Here is a 27,936-nt window from a genome sequence, read left to right as displayed (position 1 = left end):
TCTTTCAATCTGTAGATCCAAGATAGTTTTTAAGGTAAGTCTGCTGATTTTCCTATTAACTAGTAACAATTAATTAAGCATATGGTTGTGCTGTCATAAAACATTGTTTGCACAAAACAGTTGGTTACATTAACAGGCTCTACCTTTGCTGTAATGCATTTTTATGGGATATTTCATAACATTAAAGATCAATAAGGCACAGTCGGGAGGGATTTTCAAAGTAGGAGTAGGTCTATATGTTAACCAGAAACCCTAAAAGTATCCATGTAAAATTTCAGTACAATCGATCAAATGTATCACTCATTGAATTCAGTAACACTCACATCAACACACAGGCAGACACCATTAATTTTTATATTTTATTTTAAATATTATATAATAACAATATTTTATATTTTTATAACAGTATACACTAAAATTATTTTAATATAATGAAACTGAATAAAAATAGGTCTTGAGAATTATTGGTTTAGAAGTTGGAAGTAGCCTATATTATAGACAACAAATATTTAGTTCGTTTTTGTAAACATTAGAGTTTGTGATAACAAATCTGTCTTAGAATATTAGGCACTTCTTTAAAGCTGCTACTTCACACGCAGACAGCAGGTGGTCGACATGACACATAGAGAAAATGGTATGGGGAGTTCGTCTAGGATTCGGCCTGGGCCTTATACTATGTTATCTTCTTTGCAAATCACCTTCCATGTGAATCTACTACTGTATACTCTAATGAGGGTGATATGGTTCTCCTTAGTGAAAAAATACAGACATACTTAAAATTTCAACATATAACTTATTGATATAACAAAAGGTCACATATTTTTAGGGTCAATGTATCAGAGTTAGAACTGGTGGCGGAAAAGTGCAGCCGCTCGGACGCCATCTTCTTGCGTAAGAACTCTCCGGACATGTTCCAGTGCTTTCTGGATGGGCTGGAACATGACAATAACACTGTGGAGAACATAGAAGCAGTCTATACAACGATTGCACTTCTCATCGTGGAGGTGGCTTGTGACGATACCCTCAGTGACTTCCTCAATCTGCTACTCAGGATTCAGGTTTTTGAACTTTTTTTGTTATTAACTTTCTAAAGGGTAAATAACTTTATGATAACAATGTGGAATATTATGTGCAGTTTGTAATGGACGAAATCTGAGAGTAGTTATTGATCTGCTATGAAATGGTGTGCAGGACCTGGCTCTGTCTGCTAACAACAACCTACCGCAAGCTCAGAGATACAACTTACATGCTGTGGTGGCCAGCCTGCTCATCCTCCTCCCTCACATTGTAACCATCTCACCTCTCAAGGAATACAGTGAGAAGGTAACACTGCACGATCTTATAATATGCCTTTGGGCACAATAGAAGAGAGATAGATTTCATATGTGGCTATGAACTTGACATATCTCTGAAGAAAAACTACTGTCGGCATGTGTAAAACCAGGAGTCAGCAATCTTCGCATAAACTACCAGCATCTGAATTTAGAGACGTTCACAAAAAACGTTATGAAATATATTAAAAGTCACACTAGGAGTTATAGTGAGCATAAAACTTAATTAAACAACTCATTGCAGATACATCATTTGTGTAATGAAATCCACATATTTTTGTGAACAATTCAAAAATGAGGTGCACACTAAATGCTATCATTTTTACTCCTGCTAAATTGAGGCCTGTAAAAGTTTTATAATTTTTATGAATTCCTATGACTTAATTATCTTAAAAAAATGTTTTGTTATGTTTATGTGGGTTCTGTGTTTGTATTTACAAATTTAAAGATTTGCATTACTTCATAAAACCTCTCATAAAAGTAGTGTTATTCATAAAATATCCCTATTATTTTTGGCTATTGGTTCAGAAATATATTGTACGTCAACTAATGACTGTGAGAGAAGTATTGAATTGGATTTCAGCATTCTGTAAGAAATCAAACTTAACAAATTTAAGTAAACTCCAAACAAAAAAGTAAAAATACTCTTTTATTTATAACGTAGAACTGTTTATAATGCTAAGGTTTTTTTTAAAAAAAGGAAAGTAAATTCTAACTTTACATGATCATAAATTGCAATTATATGGATTTTTATATACAATACTGCATGATGTCTAAACGAGGCTGGTATTTTAGTACAAACTATGAGCAAAAAACCTGGTAGGGAAAGAGTTAATAGTTTTGAAGATTGATTTTCACAATTTTGATGGCATGAGAATTTTTTGACAGTTGGAATATTAATACAGTATATTATTTTCAAAACTGTTGGAAGCTTCACCATTTTCAAACCGTACAAGATTTAAATTGGTATATGCTCATAAAAATATTAAAAAAAATATATATATATATTTAAGTTTGCTGTATGTGATTCATAACCTAGATAAAAATGTTGAATAAATGTGACAGTTTTAAATACGACACCTCAACTAAAATTCATTGTGAAATAGACCTTTCAGATCTGGACAGTCTACTGGTAAACAAACAGATGTTGGCTGAGTGTCTCAAGGCCACAGGGTAGGACTCTGCTCATGTAACTCCTGCTAACATGTCTCATATGTTGTAATAATCACATCTCTTTTCTAGCTAATAGAGGACAGAAGGAGCCAGAACGCTTTTCACCTGCTGCCTGAGCTACTGGTACACTACGACGTCAGATCCCCCGTGCCCTTGGACAGTCTGCTGGTGGACAAACAGATGTTGGCTGAGTGTCTCAAGGCCGCAGGGTTGGACTCTGCTCATGTGACTCCTGCTACCATGTCCCATAGGTCAGTATGGATTAAATCTGTAATAATGTTTCTTATTTAATGATTTTTGTTTATTGTATTATCAGTATAAACCGGTAATACTGTTTTATTTGCATGATTTGAGGCTATTTAAAACACAATTTTATTTTGTTATTATATGCAAATTTGACTTTTAGTTAGTGCTTTATTCTTTTTTTAAGTTAGTGTGGTGCCTAGTACATTTTCTCATAATTCTATAAGGAGTACATTGTATATATAATTTGGTATTTCCATATGACAGTACCATAAAATTTACTATAATTTATCAAGTGTAAACATTAAATATTTAAAATATAGTTTATTAAATATAGTTTCACACTGCCAGGAAATAGGTTTTTTTTATTATAAATTTAATCTAGAATCTAACAAACTAATAATGTTCAATACTATTTCCTGAATTAAGAAGGGTTATTGTCCTGATACTGACACCATTATTAATATTTGAGTTATTAAGAAGTTTTACAAAATTATGACAATATGATGCTCCATCAACCATACATTCATGTTTTCAGTACAGAGATGTTAAGCATATCTTGGAATTTCTAAATACTTCTGCATTATGAATTGTTAAAGTTAGGGTGTTGCAAGTATCTGAAGTTAACATGAAAATTCTACATTGGATTGAAATAATACAATACATTTATCCCCCAAACATCAAAATAAATAGTTTATTTCTTTAACACATTTGCTGCTGAAAAAAATTTGACCGGTCATGGTAAATGTAGGAAAATACTTTTTTTTTTAAATTTACTCAAACTGAAGTCAGAGCAGCCAAAAAGATTGCACAAGGTTGTCCAGGTAACCCCACTGCCAGATTTGGTGACAGTCATAACCGTGACAACAATTGTTGTCAGCCGCACCTGATGCCGGTCCCCACTTAGTACCGCAGGACACCGGGTCTATTACTCCCAAATAGCACTTTCACTCACAGAAGACATTGTCAATTGCACAAATAGTGAAAAAATTGTTTTGTATAAAAAATTGAAAACAGTCTATAAATATGGACTGAACTCACATCGGCAGAACTCTCTGAACCTGAATTGGAATCATCCTGTTCACTCTCGTAAAGTCTTTCACTTGTTCATTGTCGTTCTCCATATTGCCTAAATACAATAATAAACACACATACACAGTCACCTTACACCATACACAATATACAATAAACAATACAGACAGCACAGCCAGTGAATGAAAATTGCGAACCACAAACGGATTGCCAATAAACAACGTATGAAACAGGCACAACATGCGGCAAACGGCACAATGTTCCACAGCAACTGCTAGGCTCACACTGAGGCAATGGCAGCCAAGCGAGCAGATGTCTACTATTGTTGTCATCCGCATGGCGTGCCAGTATTGCATGACAGCAATTGTTATCATCCGCAGCGAATGTGTTAACAAGCACTACATTTTCCTCATAAACAATCCAAGTTCCTCCTCTACTCCTATGTTCCTTGTTCCAGTTTCCTCTTTAGTACCCGTTCCTTCCCACCCAGTTCTAGTTTCGAAATGTGGTACGAGTCATCAGAGTTCAACATCTTCCGCTACTCCAAGGAGTGGATCAGATCTCTGTCCGTCTCCTCTGGGTAAAGTCACACCAATATCAATTAGAATTTGTCCAACTCAGAAATTTAAAATGGCCTAAAATATTTGTTCCGCCTTGTTAATAAATCAGGTAGACTAGTTTAACACAAAATATTTAAAGTCATGTTAGTACTAGGTAACACTTTACATTATGAGTCTGGTGTATGGCTTCAATGTGTTAAACTTTTTTGTTACATAAATATTGACTTAATATCACAGTGCTTAATATCACACCCAGCATCTTAATATAAAGTAAATCTTAATATAGGCTATCGGTCTGTTACATTCGGTAAGTTGCATTACAGTCACGATAAGCAAATTTCCAGAGTATAACTTATTCCTTATTAGCCTAGGTATAGTTAGTAAGATTGTGCTGTACAATTATTATGTCATTTGTAGTAAGTATTCAACCTGACGTTTTTAACCTCGCCAATTGAATAAATGTTTTACGTTGTATTCAATAAAGACATTTTCCATTTCATTTTTATTTCATACATTATTTTCTACTTTGTACTAATAAAATTACATTTTTTGAAGATATGAAGCAACTACCAATTTTGTTTCAATTTTTAAGGACTGTCAATTTACATATTTCAATTCTAAATTTTTACTACCCATCTTAAAATGGTGGCCTTAAATTGTTTGAAGTCAAATAACTTGCATATAATGAATCTGTAAAAAATCAATAAAAATGTAAAAAATTCAAAACTATATAAGAAAATTATTTAAACCAAAATCTTTGAACATAGAACAATCATTATAAAGGAAATTCTGATCAGTTTCCACACAAAATATAGCAAAGCAACCTAATTAACTGTTTGATTGATGCATTATTGCAAGTTGGTTTATAAACATTTTGTAACCAAACCTTACTTGTATATAATCATATATAATAAATTGTATGTATATTTCTATAAATAATTATCTAAATACTAAGTTTTTAATATCAATGATTTTATCAAAGTGTTGTATCGTTTTTATTATTGACTAGTTTTGATCAGTTTTGTTTAAGTTATATGAATTTGAAAATTTAGATCTGATTTTACCACATGTAAAGGTGACCAAGCCTGCCTTCAAAAACTGGTACACACACATGTGAGCATTTTTGAACTGCTAATAAAACTATTAGTATAAATAAATTATGCTATTTTTTTGTAAATAAAAGAAAACAGATGGAATTTTTGCTGAACTTGCATTAGCCTATTGTCAAATCACCACTATCTATGATTCTTTGGTTTACAAAGAGAAATCGTCTATGAAGAGCTGAATCGTCTATATATCACCATTCCTAAAAATACAATTGGATCAGAAATAAACATTTACTATTCTTCACAGTACTTATTACACGGGGCGGTCATTTTGAACTTTTATTATTGTACCAGACCTAGAGTTACAATAGATGAACAAAATAAACATATAGATTCTATTAGGGTAAATACTCATCAATAGAATAGAATAGTAAATTAATAAAGTGGAAAATATGCTAAAGTAACCTTTTTGGAAATATATCTCAGTATTCTTATCAGACTTTACAAAATAGTCGTAGCTGCTAAATCAAGCAGAATTTAAATTTATTTTTTCAAATTTTTAATCTAAATGAAGTAATCTGCAATGACCCCAACTTTTAGTAACATTCTGTATGTTATAAATGTGATACAACACTCTGATATTTTATGAGCGCCAAGATAATTGTATGTTCGTCTAATATTGTGTAATTGTGGCAGGGTTTACAAACCGTCAACATGTGGTCATGTTACAAAGTGAGTGGTTGTGTGTGATACCCTTTGTGTTAAGTGGTTTTAAATGGTAGTTAAGTTATATTTCATGTAGTTTTATTCAACCTAACCTAAACCGTAGGTAAACTTACAATTATACGTTTAGTTGTTTTGTGTGGATTGTTTCTGTGAGTTTTATTAAAACTATGCAGTCTGCAGTCAGTTTATTAGTTTCTAAACTGTATACTATCAATAAAAAACTGCAGTAGAGTATTAACTGAAAAACACTTGTAGTGTTACTTTAACATCCTGTAATGGGCAGAAAGAATACTTATTATTTTAATAAATGACTCTAACCCTAATTTTCTAACCTCATTCTATTCCGTTTTATGTTCATAAAAAAATTCACAAATAAAATTTTCTTACCCTGTTTGGCCTGTAACCTTGTAAATGAATGGATTTCTGCTTTTGTGGAAAAAACTCCTAATCTTAGTGAGGCAGCTAAGACCATCCTCTGTTCAATTCTCCTATACAGTCTCCCCTCCCCCCTTCTAGTTGAATTCCGCCTTTAACCATTATCAACTCCCCTTACACCATCAATTAATCTGGCTGCCTTGAAATACTTTCTTGATCAACCCATCACTGGCTTCCTCATCAGCATCTGCCCAATAAATCCTTGAACAAATATCTTCCAATGTTCAGGTAGGTAACTATCCTCACACAGGGGTATAGCCATAGTACCTGCAAGGCTTTTTCCTGCATCAATCTCAAATTAGTTAGTTAGAGAAGACTTTCCTTCAGAAGCAACCCATCCTATCTCTTTGTTGCCTTCACTCCCTTGATAAAATTTCTATGATCTGAACTGACATTAAACCCAACATTGAAACCTTTCTCGACGCCTTCTTGAACATCTAATCTCATAAGTTTACCTAGTAAATCTCCTCTGCTAGGTATTGCTCATTTCTCCAGTTGTTACACCAACAACATCAAGTTGTTTCGTCCCTTCAGTTAAGATACAGTATTGTGCGAATTAATATGAACAAGCAGAATTAATTTGTAAATATGATTTATTTAGGCCAAAGCTACATTAGGTACACTTACATGAGACTGTTACCTCTAATTAGTTTGGAATATAACCCCCTTTTACTGTTATGACTTCCTAGCATTCTTGGTATGGAATTCACAAGTTTTTTTATATTGTTTGTTATTGCTTCATCTCTAAACTACACCTGAATCACTGCTTCCACCAGTTTTGATTTTGTCGTACAATCCATGTTTTGCAGTCTAGCTTTACATATTGCTCACCAATTCTCAATAGGATTAAGATCAAGTGAATTCCCAGGCCAATCCAAAAGGGTAATATTACTATCCTTGAATTTATAAGAATAAGTGGCACGGAGCTGAATTTTGTTGCAAAATTGCAGTCCCTTCAGCCTGGACATTGTCAAGCTCTATAGCTAAGCGTTGCCCCAGCAATGCTTTGTACTTTTCACTGTTCATTGTACCTTCACTAGGAAAAACAGTGCCAGTTCCTGATATGAAAAACAACCCCAGAACATTTTCTTGGTGGGATGTTTAACTGTTTGGCTCAAAATGGCTAGCAGAAAGTAATTCATTGACTGCTTTTCGAACAAATGTTTATTGCTGGCCCTGCATAAGGAAGTGTGTCTCATCATAAAATAACACTTTTCTTTAATCTTCTGTGCTCCAGTGAGCATTTTTTTGCCCAATTTGGTGGTTTTTTTCATCATAGGCGCTGTCAGAAGATGTTTCCTCTGTGGTCTCATGGCTCTTCCCTCCTTCTAAGAGTCGTCAGCGTAACGTTGAGTTGTGAATTTTTACTCCAGCCTTTTTTTTTATCTTGCTGAAGGTCATAACTTGTTTTTCTGGGATGAAGTTTGCTATCATGCAAAAGAAAGGCTTCATCTCGAGGAGTAGTCTTCCGTTTTCTTTCACATTTTCCTTTCTGCTGCACTTCAACCAAGTTTCCTATTTTTGTTTAATTATTTTGTTTACAGCACCCAAACTTAAATAACATTCGTTTTTAATGTCCCTCTGAGTCATTGGTGTTCACTCACTAAGTGCCATGATCCTTTCTCTTTTCCTAGGTGTGATATCCATATCAATAAACAGTTAAACCTGATTGCACAGTTTTCACAAAACCAATAAAAATAACACAAACTTGTATATATAACCTAAGATATAACAAAATATAATACTAATATAACACAAAGCATGTGTTTAGAACAATATGTCAACGAGGTTTTGAGGTTATGTTGTTTTATTGAACAAAACAGTTGATAGAATATGCACAGCAGGTGCACCAACATATAAAAACTGAAATTCGACCTCCGCTCATATTAATTTGCCAATACTGTACCTAAGTCTGACATATCACCCCCAGTTTCCATGCTCTAGAAAGTATACCGATTAATTGCAAAATTATGATCTAAAATCAATTCCGAAAACATATCTCACTCATGTCACTACTTATCACCATGATCATTACATTGTAACAATAATGAAACCACCAAATGCTGGTCCTTTCCAAGTTATCTAACTCAAACAAGTCTGTTATTCCCTCTAAGAAACCAACCTTATTGATCCCACTTGTGCTGCGAAAGACATTGTAAGACTTTTTCTACCTATTAGTAACTAGCTTCTATTCTGAACAATTCCATTACCTCCCTTGTATACAAGATACCGGCTAATCATACCAACGTACTAGTAGTGCAAACTAATAAACATAGCATTGACCTCTGAAATCCTCCTTAAACACATGACCAATCGTAGTCATGACTGCAAGACTAAATTCCCAATACATTTTTTCCACCATCAAATTCTTACCAAACTTTTACAGCTATTTAATACCAAAATATTCTGCTCTCGTTCATCCCGATGTTTCTGCAACTCCTATTACTCAAGGTAAATCAGACTGTATGGGTCACTGATTGTAGAGGTCTAACAAGTGAAGATAGAAACTCTATTTCAACTGTATCCTCTGCTATCTTATGGCCAAAAGATTATTTTGGCTTCCCAAAAATCTGTATGGAATATTTTTAGGGTGTGGAGGGTTGTTTTTGGTAAATTTTTAAATGTAGGCTAAAGGTGGGCGTGTGGTACCTTATTTTAAAGTTCTCTTGACACAGATAATGAAAAAAATGTTTTCAATTTATTTTTCTGTAAATCTACTGGGTTGACAGGGTTTTTACTGTTACTTTATTGAACAACTAATAAAACCCCAAATGTTACACAAAATAGTTGAGGATCTACCAAAAAAAACTAAAAAAGTTAAGTTGACAAAAAATTTCAACATTTAAAATTATTAAATACAACCGTATGGTTTGGATGGTGCTGTTTGCTTTTAACATAAATAATTCCTTGTTGGAATCCTTGGGTATTTCATCCGAATCTGAAGTATATTTATGAAAAAGTCCTGAAACATATCCTATATAAAAAAGTAAAAAAATAAGAATTTATCATTTAATCTTGTTGATTGCTTAGGTCTTCATTATTTATATTTTTTATTCAACAAATTTCATAATGTTACTTAACTTCTCATGGAGTTTGCGTTCCATTGTATAACAATTTGCTAAACAACGATTAATATTTAAAGAACTTCACAAGCTATCTAAACATAAATATTGTAACACAGAAATGAATAAAGAAACAGAAAATAACATCAACTGTTTGACTGATGACTGATTAAACAACAGCAAAGTGATCCAGCTGATGATAACACAGTGTGCTGCAGTATGCGGGAGGATGTAGACAAATAGTTGGCTTGATATAAATGTAAAACAGACATTAAAATGTTTAAGTTATATAATTAGTTTAGTTATTTGTATGCTTTTAACATTTCATTTTTAATTCCCATTAGTATTGATATTATTTCATCGTATTTTGAAGACATAATATAATAAAATGTTTAATGACCCAATATTGGATGCTGCGATCTGGAATGCAACATATTTGGTGCAATATCATTTGTTTGTCAGATCCAGACTTAATACAACTTTTCAAGGCTTGATATATTGTACTATTATATATAAATATTTTTATAATACATTGCTTAAAAAAACTATGGTTTTGTACCACAAGAATTAAGTCATCAGTAATATTAACTTTATTATGTAAGGTTTGAGTAATTTTTAGGGCAGCATCATGAATGCACAAAGGTAATCTTTATATTAAATTTTAAAGTTGTTCCACAAATTTCCATTTAATAGTATACCAGTGTTAACTATTTAACCATAGAAGTGGCAATAGTAATGATTAATAATGAAAGAAGGTTCATTTATACATTTTTGTATTAACAATTTCAATAAACTACAAAAGCATTTAACCTTAGAATCTCTATCACAATTCAAGTTTATGATTTCTGAAAAAATAAAAATCATTTCTCTTTTGACAGTTAAAAAATTGATCTTTTCACCATTAAATAAATCAGTTGAGACAGCAGCTTCTAAGAGCTTGAAATCAGTAGAGTGAGGCTATTGTAACATGTCAAATGGTGGCAAGTTTTTGTCCGATGCTGAATCGGCAGGCTACAAAAATTACCATCTATGTAGTAGTGGTTGATAGAATTCATAGTTTAACTCATTAGTATTCGTCATAAAGAACCATACATGTACATGACTCATACAAATTTTAAGCAAGCAACAACTTCATTTATTGTCTATGTTTTCTCAGTTCAACCGTATAGAAAGATTATTAACACAATTAAAATCTTGGAAGTATTTCAACCTCGCTTTGGAGAGCTGTTTTCAAGCAACAAACCAAAGACTGGTTCACAACAGTAAGGCTGAAATATTTCAAGATTTCAATAAATTTTCTTATCAAATTTTCAACACTGTTTGAACCGGAAAACTGAGATGAGTCATGGCTTCATAAGTGAAAACATTAATAGCAAATATACTGTTTATTATGGAACTTTTTAAACAATTTCTGTAAAATGTAAACAATTTTAATAATAATTTTATGAAGGAAACAGGATTTTTCCGGACATTTGCCATCGTTCAGTGAAACAAGAAATCAGTAACACTACGTTTCGAGATCTGCAATCTGATCTCTTCTTCAGGTTAAGAACTAACCTAATTCATAATTACAAACTAGGTTAAAATAAACAAATCTTACCAAAGCGTTGTGGCACGCCTTAGTCAGGAATCACAACCTACATGTTGTTTGTCAAATTCACTAACTCTATAAACATGCACTTAATAAAAAACTATACAAAACACTAATCATTGAAACTGAACTACGGAATACAGGTCACAATATGTCTTCACTCGTCTACTAACCACCTACGACTGTAAATTTTAACCTAGTTTGTAATTATGTATTAGGTTAGTTCTTTACCTGAAGAAGAGAACAGATTGCAGATCTCGAAACGTAGTGTTACTGATTTCTTGTTTCACTGAACGATGGCAAATGTCCAGAAAAATCCTGTTTCCTTCACAATCCTTCCATCGTCAAAAATAACCTTCAAACAAAGAAATAATTTTATATCAAAAAACACTATTTAAGATTTTATGACACTATATAAAACAATGAATCTGTTTATACTTTGGCTACTGTAGCTAATTGTTTATATTGTATAGTAACAAAATAAAATCTAAAAATTTGACAACATAACAATAAATTACCAAATGAATGATTTTATTATAAAATTAATGACGTAGAATTCTGTGGTAGAAGTGTCACATTTCAGCAATGATATAATCTAGCTATCAGAGAATACAGAATAGTCATACACAAGTCGACTTTGGCTACTAGTAATAGATATTTAGTTAAAAGTGTTAATGTAGTTGACAGTTTACGATTTATGTATTTAAAATGGCTTAATAATCTCATGCATTCTGTATTATAACAAATAAGATATCTTTCTAATGTTATTGATGCACAACAATTATGTATATTATAGTGCAAATCACTACATGACATACAAAAATACCTTTCTTGAAAAATCTTAAACAAGTACATTTTAAATGTTCTTGCTTTATTACCACTGTAAGGTTTATGATAGGTTTCTACTCTTAGTTATGGTTCATGTTTGATTTTGTTTTGTTTTGTATATCTTAAGTTAAACAGTTATTACTATGTGTGTGAATATAATGATTTTATTTAATGCTTTGTTTGTTTGTTTTTCATATAGCTATAGTTGTTTGTTCAACTTTGACACTAGTTTTTCATTATAGTTTACCTGAAACTCGTACTACGACAATATACCTGGAACCGTGAGTTACACTAATAACACATTTTTTATGACTACGAAGCATGGCCAAGGTTCACCACAACAAGCGCTGCAGAAGGGAATGGCCGCATACATTAATAAAATACTTTTAAATAGTTGTAGAACAAAATAGTAATTATGATAGAGAATGCTACAGTGAACTGGCTGAGTTCATGCAATTTCTAATCTGCATGAGAATTGCTTAAGGTTATTGGTATTTTTAAGAAGAAATTTATATTATTAATAATTCTGAAATTATTAATGGTATATCACTTGAAATCCCTTAAAATCTTAACACCATAATGGTCTAAAGTCAGAACATACCACTAGATATATATTCTTAGAGGATTTTAAATGTATTGAGGCATACTCAATTAACAAGAAAAACTCAGATTGCTATTCCAAAGCAAATTATTGTTTTAGTTATCTTTTAACAAATGGTCCTGAAAAAAAATGTAAAAAAACAACTTTTGGAATAAAATTTGTATCTCATATATTTATATAAATTTCATGAAATTGGTTAATCTGTGTTAGAAGTTTGCAGAAATTCACATTTATCCAAACACCAAATTCCCTCAAGGACTAGAAGTGAAAATGTAAACTCTAGTTTTTGATTCAATAACATGGATTTACATAATGAGCACCCATGGAACTGCAGATTAAGCCTTAAATACAATATATGAAGTAGCAAATAAGCTACGTTTGGTTTCTATAAAGACACAAGAAGGATTTTAAGCCAATTGGCCTACTGTCTGGGGACGTAGTTTTGGAATTTAGATCAGTACAAAATATTTTCTTGTCAACAAGAATGAACATACCATTGAGTTATAGATGACTTTTTGTGAACTGTTATATAAACTACCTATACCAAGTGGGATTATCCAATCCGTATAATAAAACATCCAAGTAGATGAAGTTTAATTTAAAATCTATTTATTCAGGAACTTGACTAATTAATCATAAAATAAAAACTGTAGGCATAGCAATACTATAATTTCATATCTACTAACTTACTGTATTCATACAGTAAGAAAATTTTGAAGTGACAGCATAATATAGGTTTATGTTACATCAAATTGATTGGTTGTTACAATGTTTATTTGCATGAAGAAGGTATTTTGGTTTCAAGTACAATGGTTGTTGATGAACCTATCCATTCCACAATAATGTATTGGCTTTTGCATTGCATGTTAAAAGTTTCATTTTGGGATGGGATTGGAGAAGCCAAATTACCTCAAAGCTGTTGTAATAATGTGGCAATTACAATTATGATAATGTGAGGTGTGGCTAGAAAATAATCAAGCTGCCGTTCTTGAAATGGTGGGCAATGATAGGTAAGGAAGACTATTTGTGGATGGTTTTCCTGTTTACTTTCTATTTGTGTTTGTCTTTCCACCTTACTAGTCTACAAGGTAGGAGTACACCAAATCACATGTCACGTAACAGGCTTTGTTGAGGTTCTATGCAACATTTCTAGTCATTAGCTCATTTCATTTTTGAGATGTTCTGTAGACATACAGACAGGCAGATAATTAATCATACAGATTACGAACTTGGGTTGTTTGAAACAAAACACTAATTATTCGTTTCACTACATCACTCCTGTGAGAGAGAAATACTTTTCAAAACATGTTTATTCTACCTGACTAAATAATAAACTTCAAATAATATTACATACTTGGAACAAGAAACATAAACAAACTAACCAATATGTAAACAGCAGCAAATAAATGTCAAGAATGAAAATTAAATTCAATACTCTTCTCCTCTCTGACTTGTATCAAAGATCGACAAGTACCGGATTTTATATTATTCGATACATTTATTTCACCACTATCGAATGCTACTATTACTTTCGTCAAAAAGTATTATAGTTACTTTATATAGTGACTTTATCATGGTGATGTTTAACCGTCGCTGCAGCGATGGACACTGGTTCTTGAGAATAATATCATTATATTTATATGATAAAGTAAAAGAATTAGGGATTTTTCAGATTAACCAATACAAATATTGAAAAAACCACCCTTCATACTTAACCCTATACTTAACAAGTATATATTTATATAGATCATCCTGACCATTACTACTCTTGGTAGTGTCACACACTAACTATGTACTGCCAAGAAATGAGTTAAACTAGCTAGTACAATAACAGGTTTAAATAAGATATCTTCCATAATTCCACAACTAAAAGTAAGGTCATAAACGTGCATGAGGTTTAACATTGTTCTTATGGAGCTAAATTTAAGATGGCCACGATTACAGCTGGCTCTTATGGAATGATAACAAAAGTGATGGTTATTATTGTTTGAAAACAAACATTACAATTATTTGAATATCCTCTATTCCTTGTGCTTCTTTTCTAGCCACACCTACTACATTGTAAGAAGTATTGTTCACTTAGTATTATTTAACTGCCAAGATTCAGGAGAAATGTTTCCTTTTCTAGCATCTCATCATGTCACATTGTTTCACTCTTATTTATGTTGAGCGCTGATTTTCCATTCTATTCTTGTTAGCAATAGCTTTTTGAGTAATTTTTTAGTTCTGCTCAGTAACAAGAATTTTGTTTATTTTGAGACATTGAATAAAAAAATTGATATTACAGACATCAATATTGATAGCATCCTATTTACAATAAACTATCGCAATTTTAACTACTTTGTATGTGCTGGCCTTCAGTTTGATTGTGACATTCGTGCAGTTTGAATGTTTATTTTAGTTTTATTTCTCCCTACAGAATTTAGAAACTATAAACACGCCTAAGAGAATTGTTTTACAGGTATTGGATTACTTAACAACTCTGTAAGCAACAATTCTTATTTTTTGTAATGTTTACTATTATACAATAACGGGAGGCTCATGTTGTAGGCACAGCTGGGTGGAGAACTCTACTGTCATCAAGGGCAGCAATGTTGACATCTCTTCAGAGGTTGACAGTGCCACATCCACACCTGGTGTCCAAAGGGTGAGTGTTTAGTTTTAGGGAAAATGGGAAAATATCTAATTTTTATTGCGATAGCCATAATGTGAGTAAAAAAAACAAAGTTTGGTGAATAATTTGACTGAACCCTTTAATGACGGAATTTGCAAGTGCCTGCGATACTGTAACGGCTAGTTTTTTTTCTGTTCTGATGTTTTAACATGTTATTTTAGAATTACTAAACACCTTCAATATGACCCTGAAGGAAACGCTAAAAGAAGAATCCTCACCTGCTTACACAGATAAGAACTGACCGAAAATGAACTCGTCAAGAGGACATTAAAATGGTACAAGAAAGCTTATAACTTAAAACCAACAGAGCTCAGACAGGCAGCTGTATGCAAATGAACACATAGCCCACTCTGACAACAAATCTTCAGCATTCTAGAACATCAACTCAGAAAAACTACAGAAAAAGTTTCATTTTACAGATGATGCACTTTCACAGCTAGAAATACAAGGGAAAATAGAGGATAGCCAAATGGTGGTTATAGAACAGTATATATATATATATAAAACTGTATAATATCACATTTCAAAGTATGTGTCTTAATAAAAAAACGTATTGTATTACTTTTTCATTACAGCGGCAACACGCGCACCTCAAACTAAGTGTACTCAGAGTTTTTGTGCCCAGTCCACCAAGGCACCTTTCCTTAGCCTGTTTTGTCTGAGAGGGCAGTTTTTTTCATTGGCCGTCATGATAGCTTGTTCAACTAGTTGAGCAGACCTTTCTAATTCAAGTTTATTTTTCTGGTAGGGTTCTATTTTCTCCAACTCTTTGGCCAGGGACACTCGGTATCCCCTCCAGTTGGTGGATTTAAGAACCCTATGGGTCACGTTCACCTCAACTCCCGACTCTATGTCGAACCTAATGGTGCAGTGGTCCGAAAGTGAGGCCTCCTGTAAACCGTGCCATCTTACTATGTTTATATTTTTGACTCCTTTAGATAAGGTTATATCCAGAACTTCTTGTCTAGTTCTTGTAATAAAAGTGGCACTAGACTCTCTATTTTCTAGACTAGAGAGAATAAGGTCTACACGTCTCTCTTTGCAGTGCTGCAGTAGCCTTTCTATTTCCACTGGTGGGCAGTTCGTTGGAAGGTTGGGGAAGTAGGCTGAGGCTATGTTTACATCTTTTTCCCTTTGTTGTGAGGCTACTTTCACAGACACCACCACCATGTCTTTGAAATTAGATCTGTATCAGGGAAAGCTGTTATATATTTTAAAATTAAAATACATGCTCTTTGATTTTCAATTGAACGATCTTATATGAGATTACCAACCTGAGTAATCCTTGTCAATGCTCTGATGTGACCTCTGTTAATACAAGGTTCCTGAATTATAGAAATATCCAGGCCTGTTGTGATAAACCTCCTACTCAAGATGTTGGGTGTGCCCTTGGCATGGTGAAGGTTTATGTGTATGAGGTGCATACTTACGCCTTATTACTACTTCCTCCTGGTGGTCCATCCCTGTCCATCTTCTTGGAGTGTTTGGGGACAGTGCCCCCTTTTCTTTCCCTTACCGAAACAGATGGTCCTTTCATAGAGGGTCCCTTCTTCAGGAAAAGGGAGAAAGTCGGTTTTTTGCATACTTACGCCTTATTACTACCTCCCCCTGATGGTCCATCCCTGTCCATCTTCTTGGAGTGTTTGGGGACAGTGCCCCCCTTTTTTTCCCTAACTGAATTTTCCCAAACTTGTAGCTGATCCATGGACCCTCTTTTCCAAGCTTGCTTGCTGTAGTGCTGTCAACTGCCAAGGTAAGCAGCACTGACTTTCCCTCCTCACTTCTATGCAAGACATTCCATTCATCAACGTATAGCTCTTTGTTTTGTGCTTTCAATAACTTCATTATCTTATAGGTGGATTAATTTATGCTATTTGGAAAATAGGCAGTCGCGATTCTTGCACGAGGAATTTCTCCCTCTGGCACAATACTCAGACTGGCCCCTTCCCAAGGCTTAAGGGAATCTTACTTTCCTTTCGGCCATTCTGCTGTGTTATTACTTTCACAAGTGAAAATTAGGACTCCTTTTCTCCTGTTGATCCCGTAGAAGCTTGGAGAGTTAGGACCCTCCTGTTCTTCCATGATTGCTTCCAGGATGAAGTTCTGAATATCTTCTATCTGTTTCAATGAAAGTAGGCTTTCGGAAAAATCAGAGTGTAATATTCCCACCCTTATGCTCTCTTCTGCTTGTAAATAAAATGGTTTTTGGGGAAGTGACCCCTGTCTCATTTAAATCCTTATTTTCATTCTCTGATAAGCTTCCAGAGTGAGGTTTTTTTGGTTTTCCCTTTCTTTTTAAATATCTATTTTGATTTTCTGGGATTGGTTTTAAGGCAGAATCCCTGGCTTCTTCTTGAGGGTACCTTCTTTTTCAAAACCATGCCATTTGTTTCCTGGCAGCTCCACCAAATTTAGGCTATTCTGGGAATGGCCTTTCGGCTTTTGCTCCCTCTATCTTTTGGTGGCCATCCTCCAATAAGGCATCTTCTTCAAATGTGTTGACTCTGGCTGAGTCAGGGGTTTCAGGACTTCTGCTAGGAAGTCTGTCTGTATTCTTTGATTGTTCAGGACAGCTAAGGTTAGCACCCATTTCCAGTCCCTCTATTTTTTTGTGGATGTTCATCCACATTTTGAGTGCTGCTAGAGCTTTCTGGTTTGGTTTGGTTTATTTTGTTTTCATACCAGGACGTAGGTTATGAAAATTGAGCTAAATAATACTGGTCACATAATTCTACACTGACTGACCAACCACAGAGAACTGACCAGAGTTCAGTAGTAAATATATATATATATATATATATATATATATATATATATATATATATATATATATATAAATGTTAACCTAGATTGTAGTTTTGTGGTGTTAGATTAGTTATCCATCTAATTAAGAAATGAGATTATTACAGATCTCGCTATGTAGTGTTACTGATGTTTTGTATCACTGAGCGATGAAAAATGTCCAGATATATCTTGTTTACTTCATAATGACAACAGAACAAAAGACAAATGAAATGTGTTTCTCTCTGCAGAAGTACCCTGAGGAAGAGCTGACGTTTGAAGCAATGAAACGTGTCTTATCTGAGAGTCCAGAGGTAAAGCGAGATGCAGAGGCAGAACGACAGAAGCAGCTGTGTGAGCGTTTCCGAACGACTCCCTTCAACGAGTTAGTGGACCTCACAACCTCAAGGGTAAGGCTTTTGTGGCAATGTTAGTAGATGATTAGCGAATGCTAGTGTTAAATCTTAAACAGACTGTCTTTCAATCTGACCCCTCCTATACATTACATTGTGCTTGGTGGCTTATAAACGCCAATACAACCTACAAGACATTTTGTGCTGTCACAACAACAGTAGAAGGAAAAGAAACATTAAGAAAACTAAAATTCCTACTTAAATTAAGTTAATGATATAACGTTTTATTTTCAAAGCATTTTTATTTAATTTGGATCAGGTTTCTCTCAAACCAAAAGTTTTTTTTATTTCAGATTCAGATTGGTAGTTTTTCCAGTTAACAACAATGTATCTGACATATTTTAGCTAACAAAATCACTACCACAGTATACCTGTTCATGGAGTATGACTCACAATTAATTGAAAGATGCTTGTCAGTATAAAATAATTATGTTTTCACTAACATTTTTAGTTTTCTAGTTAACTTTACCTTAATTAAACTATTGTCCATAAATTGAACAATGTAACTAAAAGTTGGTTCTTACCATTGGTCAAAATACATTTCAATTAAGTTGTGTCATTTTAATAGTACTGAATTAAGATGTAATGTAGGAACCTACTTTTAGTTTGTCAAGCAGTTACAAAAAAAACTTTCTAGTAATTTTCATTTTATTTTGAGTCAGTCATATTCTGACATCAGTTAATAAGAAGGTCATACAGTTGGAGTCATCATTGTTTAAAATACTTAACACAATACCAACAAACAAAAATATTAAAAACAAAGTACACAAAATAATGCAAAACTTCATACAAGAAAATGATATCACAACCAACCAAAGACAGAGGTGACTTAGCTGTTGCTGGGGGATTTGTGTTTTCAGTGGGATACTAATCAGCTGATATTGAACTGTGAGGACTTGTTTTGAACAAAGAAGTTAACTTTTGTTTTTCATTTAAAATAAATTCACCTGATATATGTCTGATTACTCTTATTCGTAATTTATTTGTTTTCTTATAGCCCATATAACTGCAACCAGGAATCTGTTATACTCCTCTAACACAACATTCATTCCTATTCATTGAGTTGTGTACTATAGCATATCTACAAACTTCACTAACTAATCACTAAATAGCACTAGAGCTTACTTTTGTCTTGTCACACTTCCACCAAACTGTGCAGTGCAATTATTGTGGATTTTTCTTACAAGTCATATACTTGTAGATTGGCATGTCATCACGAGTTACTAATCATACATCACATACCCATTTATAACTCTTATTTTTTTAATTTGCTAGTGTTATTAAACCATAATGAGTTGCTTTTGCTGATTGGTTTGTTTTCTTTCACTTTTAATGAAAGATGGTCCTTCAGCAATCAATCTTCCGAAATTGTATCTTCTTTCTTCCACTGTGATGCTTCATTATCTTCAACCACTGTTAACCAGATGAATTTGGAATTAGTCTTATCATCTAACAAATATTTAAGTATATCTCAATAATAATGTATTTTTTAAACATTATAATATGTTTAACAAATGAATTTATAAACAATAAGATTTATGCATATCACACAAAAAAAAGTGTTCAATAATGTGTGAGAAAACACTTAAAATCATTTAACTCTTTTTAACTTTTAAGTTATATAAAATAAACATCATGTTTAGAATGATATACTTTATATGAAGAAATCCACATATATGAGTGTAAATAATAATCATGCTAAATGTTTGGAATTGTAACTGGTAAAAAATGTTAATTGAAAATAAAGAATAATTTGTAATATTGTGTAACATTATAAGTGCAATTTTTAGTTTATAAATCTCCAAGACTGAATTGTGTTTTAAAAACACTACTTTTATGTTTATTCTTTTTTGTTTATATCAAAAGATAATCTACTTTCTAGATAGTCGTCGTATTAGGGAACTACAGTAATAACAGGGATTAACTACAGTAAATTTCCATAATTCATAACATCACTAGCAGTTACCCACAACTTTGCATGCAATTTTGTAGGGTTTGAACTTGTATAAGCATTTCTGGTTTCAGTGAATTGTAGTTCCGAAGCCAATGTCAAGTTTACTTTGTTGGAATTCTCAAGAAAATATGTCACAGAAAGTTTATATTTATAGCAATTTTAATTTACACCGGTCTCTTAGTATTTTTTGTACCATAGTTGATTTTGCCTTGTTTCCTGATCAAGAAAAAAAGTATACATACACAGGTCTGAGAAACCTGCTTCTGTCAAAAGACAACAAAGATAGGTTTTATGAGTTAGATAGTAACTTTGGCATTTATATATACACTACTAGCAGTTATTTGCAGTTTCACATGCAAATTCATAGGCCACAATAAAGAAAAATTGTATATTTATGGCCTATGTCATTTACTGCAGTCTTAGTATTTTTGTTCCATGGTTGATTTTGCCTTTTGCGTTTCCTGATCAATAAAATATATATACTTACACAGATTTGAGAAGCCTTCTTTTGTCAAAAGACAACTAAGATAAGCTTTATAAGTCTTTAAATTTAGAATAAAAGTTAGGTAGTAACTTTGCCTTTATCTAATACTTAATACTTAAATACCTACCGATGATCATTTTGTACGGTTAATGTGAAATAGTCTTAATGTCATTTTTATCTCTATTGGTGTTGATGGTAATTGTGTTTTAGTGATTTTTGTTAGTGGTGAGTGCTGACAGTGTTAGTAGTTATGAAAAATGAAAGGACAACACCTTTAGTTTGCAGATTGTACTATTTTAAAATCTTTCATTTCATTCATTGTTACTGTTACATTTCTCGGTAAGTTTCTACCAAAATTTTCTAAGTCACCAAAAATCTAAGAGTAAGAAATATAAAAAATTAGGTCAAAACATGTTTTTGTAGTTGACCTACATATAGAAATAAATTACTGACGATATCCTGAAGTTATACAATGATGTGTTTAATTGATTTTATAACATATTTTAAAATCAGATGTTTGTAAAAACTGAATGTACACAAACAAAAGTAAGGAAATATTGTGGTCTCTCAAATAATATTTTACTTGAGATTCGTATTCTTTAAACTTTTTAAATTTTAAATTAGAAAAAATTACGTTTTTTGTTTATACCAATTACATGATTAAAATATAAATAACTAATAATAATCAAAAACGCTTTATTAGAGAGAATGTTTAGCCCATGTTCAAATAATCTCGAGAACTTCATACACAAACTGTAAACACCTATCTGAGCTACTGATAAATCCAAGTTTAGCCCTAAATACGAGGTAGGTCCAGAAAGTAAGTTCCGTTTCAATTTATCGCTGCTGCAGCGCTCGCAGTTCCACACATGCGCGATAGACGCTCTATATCAAGGAGAAGAAACGTGCGCCATTGTGAGATCGCTGTCAGCCATGTACGCTTTGTTGTGCTTGTTTACAATGACGGTGTTTATTGAAAATCGCGCTGCTTGTGAAATCAGATCTGTGATTCGTTTTCTGAATGCTAGGAAAGTGAAAGCAATTGAAATTTATTGGAAAATTTGCAAAGTTTACGGACAAAATGCGATGAGTGATTCAATGGTGAGAAGATGGGTCTGACAGTTCAATGAAGGACGTAGTGAAGTGCACGATGAAGAAGGAAGTGGGCATCCATCTTTGGTTACAGAAGAACTGGTTCACACGATTGATGATAAGATTCAGGAAAACCGCAAGTTTACAAAATTAGTGCTCTCGCTATGAAATTTTCTCAAATCTCACAATCACTAGTTCATGAAATTGTTACAGAAAAACTTAAATTTCGTAAACATTGCTCATGTTGGGTAATAAAGATTCTTATTGAGCAACACCAAACAAAACAGATGGGCAGTGCACTTCAGTTTTTGACCCGTTATGATGAAGGCGACGAAGAATTTCTGACACAGATAATTACAGTAGATGAAACTTGGATTTCTTACAACACCCCTGAAAGTAAGTGGCAATCAATGGAATGGAGGCATACTTCATCCCCAGCAAAGGTTAAGGCGAAATAAATCTTGACACCTAGAAAACTTATGTGCACAGTGTTCTGGGACTGGAAAGGCATCTTACTTATTGATTTATTACCACGTGGTCAAACAATCAGAGCAGATGTTTATTGCGAGACACTTAGGAAATTGCGCCGTGCAATACAAAAGGATTGCTGAGGATTGCTGTCCAAAGGTGTTGTTTTTCTTCACGACAACGCACGACCACACACTGTAAATGTGACGAAACACCTCCTATAAGGATATGGCTGGGAAATGTTTGACCATCCTCCGTACAGCCTTGACCTCGCTCCTAGCGACTTTCATCTGTTCTTACATCTCAAGTCGTTCCTTGGTGGTCAACACTTCAACAATGACAAAGAGCTGACAGAAAATATTTCCAACTGGTTGAAGACACAGGCAGCAAACTTCTATGAAGCAGGTATACAAAAACTTGTGCCATATTATGACAAACAAATGCCTGCAAAGTTTTGGCGGTTATGTGAAAAAGTATTAGAAGAATTGTAGAATTTTGTGCAATAAATAATTTTTCTGTATATGTAGACACTTTAATTGTATTCCCAAATGGAACTTACTTTCTGGACCTACCTCGAAGAATAGTAGACTTGAAGTTGTTTTTATTTCATGAGACAGAATTAAATTATATAGGACCAAAGTCGAGAGTAGAGAATTGAATTTTTATAAATGTTTAGATTTTAGTTTCTATTGTTCTAACTGTGACCTGGAATTCTAAACATATTGTCGTTATTAAAATAAAAAACTACAAATATAAATCAATAAAAAGGGGAGTGTTAAGACACTATCTGGTTGAAAACTATCCTCTACAATTCTCTCGCAGCCCGAGACCCCAGACTATCCGGAAGACCTTGCGTAGCAAAAATTCTTTTGAAATTCTGAAAAACGAATCTCCAGAAAACTTATTCAATACCTCAGCCGTGAGTCAAATATACTATCTTAAGAAATTTTGAAAGTCTGTGGTTAAAAACTTCAAATTACCTCAGAAAAGAGTGTCAATTATGATTATTTTGACTTTACAGAAGTCACAACTTTTCAAAGAAATAAATACTGAGCTGAAATTCAAGAGAAATTATGATGATAAACCCAAATTGTGATTAATGTATTCTATTATTGGTTTCAAGAAAGAAGTACAGTATAGTAACTACATTAGTAGTACATTGTATTTCAATAATGTGCATTAGATTGTATGCTGTACAGGAATATACAAATATTAAGATTAAAACTTTTATATTTTTAAAATGGGGTTAGCTTTATAATCGTCCAACCCATTGTGAAGACACTCTGAGTTATAGAGCAGTTAGTCAACAAAGATAGGGAATAGCTCAAATCATATTCTTTGAGGAATAAAGAAGACACAACAACAAAAAATCAGTCAATGAACTGGATTTTGTGTAATGAAATTAAATTCAATATATTAATTAATAATGGGAAACTTCACGAACTTAAATTAATCTGTGGTAAAACTAGCCTGTTTGCTGGGTCGGATTTTAATTTATCAAAGTTTTTATCAATAAAGCAATTCTGTAGAAATTTCTTGTAGATTGTGTATGAAATCCCCCTGAGTTTAAATTCACCCACCTTGTGGCGAGATGATGAAGTTGATAATTTTAAATTGTTTATAATTTTTTAGGTTATCCTCAAAGGGTCACGTTTGGCTACAATCGAATCCCTCACATGGTTGGATTTTATTCTAGTAATAAGTTTTTGTTCAAGCTTCTTTAATTTATAATAATTCTACAATTCTCATGGGACATGTAAAATATACCTCGAATTTCACATCTTTTTTATAATTTTATGATTTAACAATTTTTTACTGTTATAAACTGATATTGTTTTGTGAATTAAAGGAAACACTTTGTAAAAAAGTTTTTCGATGTCTGTTTTATTACAAACACTTTTCTAGTTGCAATATTTCCAAAAGTTGTATTTAATTTTTTTAATAATAATTTTTGCTATACATTTTTAGGTTCAGCATACTTGTCACTCAGAAACTGCTAAATAAAAGGCATTCTTGGTCAGACAAGTGAGATAGGAGAGTTTATATATTATTGTTATGTGAAACATGTCATCACAAAATACTCGTATTATCAATACCTCCTCTGTCAGATTTCAGGTTAATGCCTGTAATAGTTTTTTCTTAAACCATAAACAAAAAGAATATATAATATGGTATTAGAGTCTTTGTTATGAGCAGTAACATAACATTTAACAAAAAAAGATTGATTTTTTGCCAAATTTTATTCGCATAACCAACATTCGTTCATTGTTACAAAGGTTATTTACTTCGCTTACATGTGTTTGTGCCGTACTTTGTGTATGAAAACCCGAAATTAGATAACCAAAGTAAAAAAATTGTGCTATGTAAATCTTTTACTAGAAGTTTGTATTCATTGCCACACCTTGCATCTATGCACAGACGTCAGCCGCTCGGCTATTAAAAACAAGATTACTTATTTCATATGTTATAATGACTGGTGTAATTGTATATGCAGTAAATATACATAAAATTATCGGTTTAAATGCCAATAACTTTTTATCGTGGTGGTTTAACATTAAAAAAAAAACATGTACATGTACAACACACCTTATTTATATAATAAAAGTACATTCCCACTTCCTAATAAAAGACGTATACTCACAATGCCCATTTTATAATCTATAAATTCTGGGTAAAAGATACAGGATGTGACTTGTAGTTCTTAAAATGCAGTAATTTTACATTGTCTCTGTAAATCCCCTTAAATTTACTTTGTTTTCTTATTTTTATGTGTTATCTGGTGGTTTCCAACAATTTTGACTTAAGTTATAACCGTTTTGTGGGGCATAAAATAAGAACATGAGTAATACTCTCAGATGGCTGCCAAACTTGCAATTTTTAATATTATAGCATTTAAATATATCTTGGAATAGGGCCTTTGGGCCGCACCTTGACTGGTAGGTATAGAACATGCCCAAATTTTTCAGTAGTTAAAACCCCCCCACCCCATTAGGTCGTCCTAGATATGGCTTGGTTACTATCATACTTAGACTATGCTTTCACATTATAAATTTAAACAAGTTGAAAATAGATAAATTGATAATATTTCACAACTTTACAGGCCAAGATGGAATGTTTTGCTACTTTAGAGACCTAGAGTAGCCTAGAGAGATTTTAAAAATAATAGGCTTATGTTCATACTAGAGGCCCTAAGTATGTTCATGTAAAATTTCAGTATAGTGGGACGAATACACATGAAAGCAAAACAAATAGTCACTTTCGCATATATAATATTATATGATTAGTGTGTTAACTGAAAAGCTAAGGACTTCAACTTTCATTTTCCTTTTAGACTTAGGATGTTTCCACATTGGCCTAAAATAATTCAGTTGTTACTGAAATAGTTGGAGGTGTTCAATAAAGGATCATGAAATATTGGAGAGAAATTTGTGATATATATTGGAACTTAAATCTAAAATGGATCAAGAGCCTGGAATGTCTTTCAGTGTGTCTATCACTTATCTCAGGCTTATTTGGAAACATGTAAATATATAAATTATTTTGTAGTCTAATAATTGTAGAAACATTTACTTTTTATTTCTCATTAAAAAAAAATGCTTTAAAAACCATTTTTCAGTAATCATATATTAACTAGAAAAGATTTGTTTTCATTAAAATAAAAAATAAAACATACAAATTATTTTACTTTTAAAACATGAAAATATAATTATTTCTTAAGAGTAACTTATGTACACATGGTACATACTATGTATTTTGTAATGTGACTTGTGCAGATAACAACAGTATACTAATATGTTACACTCCTATATATCTATTCTTAATTTCTTTTGTTTATTTAAAGGAGGAGGACTCACTGCAAAGTAAACTGAATGAGTTGTTTGGCCGCTTATCGACAACAATCAATTCGCCCATGACGCCTTCTAACCCCACCTCACCTCACCCCCAGCATCAGGCCTCACAGCCACCTGTATACGAGCTGCTGTTCCCTGAACTCTTTGCTTACTGAACGATGTATTACCATACGTAGACCCTACGTAGGCTATCGTTTTGTACTCAACATACTTGTAATTGCTTTAGCAATATATAATTATGTAAATGATAATTAAATATAATACTTGAAAAAAACTTATTTTTAGATTAAAATTTAGTGGTATTGTAATATGAAGATATACAGTTTTATTTACTGCTGAAGGTGGCTTTAAATATTATTTTGAGTGCTTCCTTTACATCCTGCATTTATTTTATATTTATATATTTTTGCAGTACAGTTTTCTGTTCAAGTACGTTTTCTTTCAATTGTGGTACTTATATATTTTTTGTGGTGCAGTCTTTATAATGATTTTAGAATATGTTGTAGCAAGTTTACAATCAGTGTTTTTTATATTCCATTTTTATTTTTACTTGTTCATTTTTGTGTAATAGATTGTTACATTAGATTTTTACTCAAACATTCAAAAGATTACATTGTGTAACCTTGGGAATTTGTCTTGATCTTATGAATAATATTGTTCGTAACCAAAAGATAATTATTATAACTTGTTGACAATATTTGAACTTTATAGTTAGATTAGAGAGGTGTTGACAAAATTGCATTTTTGTATTTTCTATGTTTTCTCTAAATACATAATTTATGTACCTAAATGTTTTTCATACAAAGTTTGTTGTATATGGATGGTTTTTAATAAAATATATATGACTGTTTATCTTTTTTTTTTTTAATTCCTTATACTTATTTCATAGAAAGAGAAAATAATAGAATATGTAAATTTGTAAAGATAATGAATACAAACATACAAGATTTTAACATATCACATTTTTATTAACAGTGTGAAAAGAAAAATAATTTAGTGGAAAGTCAATGTTAAAAGGTGGTGACATGATTTGATTTCTGCACGCTCAAGCTTGTGTTGTAATACTCCCCTAAGACTACCAGAACTCTTAGTATTGGAGCTTGAACACTGCTATAAAACCTAACTTAATGAACAAAAATGTGAATGGGTTGTGAGGCAAACTATCTCGAGAAAGATTTTATCTGCAAACTTAAAATTTTGAATGAAACTTCTTTTCTACATAGACAAGAATGATATCGATGATGGTGCATGTCCAACCATGAAATTTGGGTAAGCATCATTGAAGCCTATCAGTTAGCAGGATAACACAATTTTCTTTTATGTGCTGGAGGGATATAAAAAATGTCTTGTCTGTATGATAGTTGGTCTGTCTATCTGTTGGAAAGGACATTTTGAGAATTAAATAACTAAAGAATTGAAATTTTCATGCAATCTCAGTGAATCCTGTTATGCAACATGTGGTATAGCATACATCTACCTTGTTTTCAAATAGATAACTATAATTTTAAACTATCTTGTTTACATTTAGACAGAATTATACAAATTTTTATGGCTATAGGTTGGTTACCAGTTATAGATGAGTACACTCTAA

General features: G+C 32.5%; 1 protein-coding gene across 8 annotated transcripts in view; it reads left to right on the top strand.

The window, feature by feature from the left end:
• Window positions 1–27,195, top strand: part of LOC124370141 (protein EFR3 homolog cmp44E) — a 78,438-nt gene extending 51,243 nt beyond the window's left edge. For 5 of the 8 annotated variants that reach the window (XM_046828457.1, XM_046828435.1, XM_046828444.1 and 2 more), the window contains exons 12-18: window positions 827–1,058; window positions 1,192–1,323; window positions 2,574–2,755; window positions 12,270–12,308; window positions 15,179–15,275; window positions 18,335–18,493; window positions 26,336–27,195. In XM_046828457.1, coding sequence (XP_046684413.1) covers window positions 827–1,058; window positions 1,192–1,323; window positions 2,574–2,755; window positions 12,270–12,308; window positions 15,179–15,275; window positions 18,335–18,493; window positions 26,336–26,500 — 1,006 coding nt within the window. In that variant the 3' untranslated portion in view covers window positions 26,501–27,195. Of the gene's footprint in view, window positions 1–826; window positions 1,059–1,191; window positions 1,324–2,573; window positions 2,756–4,236; window positions 4,431–6,081; window positions 6,118–12,269; window positions 12,309–15,178; window positions 15,276–18,334; window positions 18,494–26,335 lie in introns of those variants that run through there. The other 3 variants (XM_046828439.1, XM_046828451.1, XM_046828466.1) reach the window with 3 other exon arrangements.
• The last annotated feature ends 741 nt before the right edge of the window (window positions 27,196–27,936 follow it).

The sequence above is a fragment of the Homalodisca vitripennis genome, chromosome 1 (assembly GCF_021130785.1).
Source record: "Homalodisca vitripennis isolate AUS2020 chromosome 1, UT_GWSS_2.1, whole genome shotgun sequence".
NCBI lineage: Eukaryota > Metazoa > Arthropoda > Insecta > Hemiptera > Cicadellidae > Homalodisca > Homalodisca vitripennis.
The sequence above is the reverse complement of the archived record's forward strand: the minus strand, read 5'-3'. Positions and strand labels throughout refer to the sequence as shown.